At 39.6% G+C, this 3,567-nt stretch overlaps 1 protein-coding gene across 1 annotated transcript in view; it reads left to right on the top strand.

Moving 5' to 3' along the window:
- Positions 1-2,552: 2,552 nt before the first annotated feature.
- Positions 2,553-3,567, top strand: part of LOC123239324 (zinc finger protein 665-like) — a 15,786-nt gene continuing 14,771 nt past the window's right edge. Inside the window, exon 1 of the mRNA XM_044666601.1 lies at positions 2,553-2,762. Coding sequence (XP_044522536.1) covers positions 2,553-2,762 — 210 coding nt within the window. The remainder of the gene's footprint in view (positions 2,763-3,567) is intronic.

Here is a 3,567-nt window from a genome sequence, read left to right as displayed (position 1 = left end):
TAGCTCTATTTTATCTTAGAAGCAGTCCTAGGGGAGATCTACACATCTCACCATATGAGATGCTTTTTGGACATCCTCCTATACAGGCTAAACCTTTTTCTCCTGCATATACATCACTATTAGGAGGAGATACTTCTATCGCTTCCTATATACAGGAATTGCAGCACAAACTGCGTGAACTCCATGAATCTGGAACTGTAATACAAGCAGGACCAATAGACTTTTCACTTCACGACCTGAACCCAGGAGACAAAGTGTATATAAAGAACTTCCAGTGCACTGGGACAACCCAGCCTTCATGGGATGGGCCGTTCGAAATTTTACTAACTACCCCAACAGCAATAAAGATCTGAGAAAAGGACTCTTGGATTCATTGCTCACATGTAAAGAGGGCATCTTCTATTGAACCTGATTGACTGTTTCCTGTTACCTGCATTGAAGATAACAGTTCATGAACTCATGGATGCTAATTTTGGAATCACTGGTTTGTCTTGATTCTTTCCCTGATTTTATTTTAATTTTCTTATTGATTTTCCTAATATCTTTTAATATAATAATTGATATTTTTGTCTTTTTTCTCATTTCTTGTACTTGAGTACATATAATCACTTAATATTTTCATTATTTTTTTTTGCAATGCTATAATTTTAATATATATATATTTGCTGTAATATTACTGCTTACTCACAAGGTTTAGACTCCAAGAACTTGCCATACATTGTTAAATGTTATGGGACTGTGATTAATGCTTTCTGTCTAATTCCAGGAAAAGGGAACACATGAGCCGTTAATAGTGCTAAGAAAAGCACAAAGGTCATGGAGATGGGAATGGATGGGGTGTGCGTTTAAGACAGTTAATGAGAAATGGCTTCTTTACCTGGATGGTTGGAAGGATGGTATCTTGGATAGTGATAAGAAAGGAGGAAGATGGAAGTGTTGGGGGATATGTAATAAATTTAATCTTGGATATGGTTGTAGGGAAACCAGGGAAGACTCCTGTGCACAAAATGGAGAGGAAAGTCAAGAGAGTGTCAGAGAAAAGGGGAAAAGGCAGCAACTATCAAAAGCTACAGAGAGATCAGGAAGAATGAGGCCTGAGAAAAGGCATTGGTTCAGAAAGAAAGAGTTAAATGGTCACTTTGGAGAGAACCATCTCAGTGGCCCAGTAAAACTGGAAGCCAGCCTCCATGTGTCAGAGAGAAGGAGATGGAGAGAATCTCTGAGAATGGCTGTCTCTAGCTTTTCAGCCATGACCAGGCAGGGGGAAATTGGAGAATATCTAGTAGGGATGAATGGCTCAAGTGAGCATTTTTTATGGATCAGGGAGATGGAGAGAGATTGAGAAGGAGTGAAAACCTGGGGATGATAATGGAGTATGCTTGGAGAGGAGATGGAATGGAATGAGATCATTTATGCACGTAAAAGGCTGGGCTGCCTCATTAAGCAGAAGGATCCCATTTCACAACAGACTGAGTTAAAAAAGACAGAATCTAATTCATGTTAGATGAGGAGATAAGAGAAGTAATTCTTGGGAAACATTCAATATCTTCAATAAAATTGAAAGCCATGTTCTGAGCAGAGGGGGAGGAAGCCATGAGGAGGCTGGAACAACTTTGCAAAGCTGCAGGGAGCAGGGAAGTCCTTGAAGGAGACATCTAAGGATTGCCCTGCCATGGTGAGGATTCCACAGAGATTAGGTCACCTGCACTGCTAGTGGACCCAAGCAGCCTGGTTTCATGAGTTTCTCTGCATTCCTCAGTGAGCACTGACTATGTCTACTGCACCATCTGTTGTTATTTATACTCAGAAATCTGTGACAATGTTCATTCATACAAGGATATGCAATTGGAAAATGGGAGCATTCGAACACTTTTTCTTGCTAAGAGATGGAAACAGGTTGGTTAGAACTATTCAGCAAAGTAAATTCCTAGTTAGTCTGTAAAAGATGGATTTTTCTCTTCCCTAATGACAGGTAAGTCATGTGTTCAATGAGAAATGGAACTGAATTATATCTGTGGATCATTTTGACTTCAGAAGCCTCTGACATTCCATCTTAGAATGAATATTGGTTCCCAGGCAGAACAGTGGTAAGGGCCAGGGATAGGATTAAATGACTTGCTCAGGGTCACAGATAAAGGAAATATCTGAGGTCATATTTGATCCCAGGATCTCCTGCCTCTGTATATATATTTTTATTTCCTTTCATTGCAGAGATCAAGTTTAAAGTGAAGGTGATGGGTACAAAGTTGAGCATTTTTGCAGGAGAATCTCACCAGGAAAGATCCATAGGTCATGATTCCTTTTTGACTTCAATTTGAGAGAAAAATGTGACTCTGACATCAAAGTACAGAGATATCCAAAGAGTTAATATGAATTTGATGAAGATGGAAAGAGTTTCAGGCAATATTCATTTCTGATTCAGTGTAAGAAAATGACCCCAGGGAAGGACTGTTCTCAGTATGGTAAAAATAGAGAATCTTCCAATGAACAGCTAGAGCTTATTGAGTGCCATGAGAAACCTCCCCTAGTAGAAGCCTATCAGTGTACTCACTATGAGATGGTTTTCAGACCCAGTTGAGAGCCCATTCAGCATCAGAAAAGTCATTGATCTACAGCTACTTCCCCTCAAAAAGGAAGCTCATGAATGTGATGAGTGTGGAACAACCTGCACTGATCCCTCATCTCTTACTGACCACCCTCAGTTTCATAGTGGAAAGAAACCATCTATATGTGATCAGAGTAGGAATGTGTATGTGATCAGAGTAGGAATCCCTTTGGTTGGAATTCAGACTTTCTTAAACATCCAGACATTGGTACTAGTGATGATCCTTATAAATGTAATGAATATGGAATGGCCTTTAGCTACATGTCACCTCTTATAGACCATCAGAGAACCCACAATGGAGAGAAATTTTATGAGAATAATCGGGGTGGAAAGGCTTTTAGGAACAGCTGTAATCTTAAGTATCATAAAAAAAAAATACCTATAGGAAAGAAACCTCATGAAGGTAATCAGTGTGGAAAGGCTTTCAGAAAAAGCGCCAGTCTTAGGTAGCATGAGACAATTCATACAGGAGAGAAACCTTATGAATGTAAACAGTGTGGAAAGGCTTTCAGAAGCAGCTCCAGTTTTAGGTATCATGAGAGAATTCATATAGGAGAGAAACCTTATGAATGTAAACAGTGTGGAAAGACTTTCACATAGAGTGCCCATCTTGTTAAACATCAGAGAAACCACACTGGAGAGAATCCTTATGAATGTAAACAGTGTGGAAAGGCTTTCACATGGAAGGATGCTCTTGCCAGACATCAGAGAACCCTCACTGGAGAGAAACCTTATGAATGTAAACAGTGTGGAAAGGCATTCACAGATAGGAGCCATCTTGCCACACATTAGAAAATCCATACTAGAGAGAAACCTTATGAATGTAAACAGTATGGAAAGCTTTTCAGAAGCAACTGCATTCTTAGGAATCATAAGAGAATTCATACTGGAGAGAAACCTTATGAATGTAAACAGTGTGGAAAGGCTTTCACATGGAGGGGCTCTCTTGTTGCACATCAAAG

Source organism: Gracilinanus agilis, chromosome 3 (genome assembly GCF_016433145.1).
Source record: "Gracilinanus agilis isolate LMUSP501 chromosome 3, AgileGrace, whole genome shotgun sequence".
Classification (NCBI taxonomy): Eukaryota; Metazoa; Chordata; class Mammalia; order Didelphimorphia; family Didelphidae; genus Gracilinanus; species Gracilinanus agilis.
The sequence above is the reverse complement of the archived record's forward strand: the minus strand, read 5'-3'. Positions and strand labels throughout refer to the sequence as shown.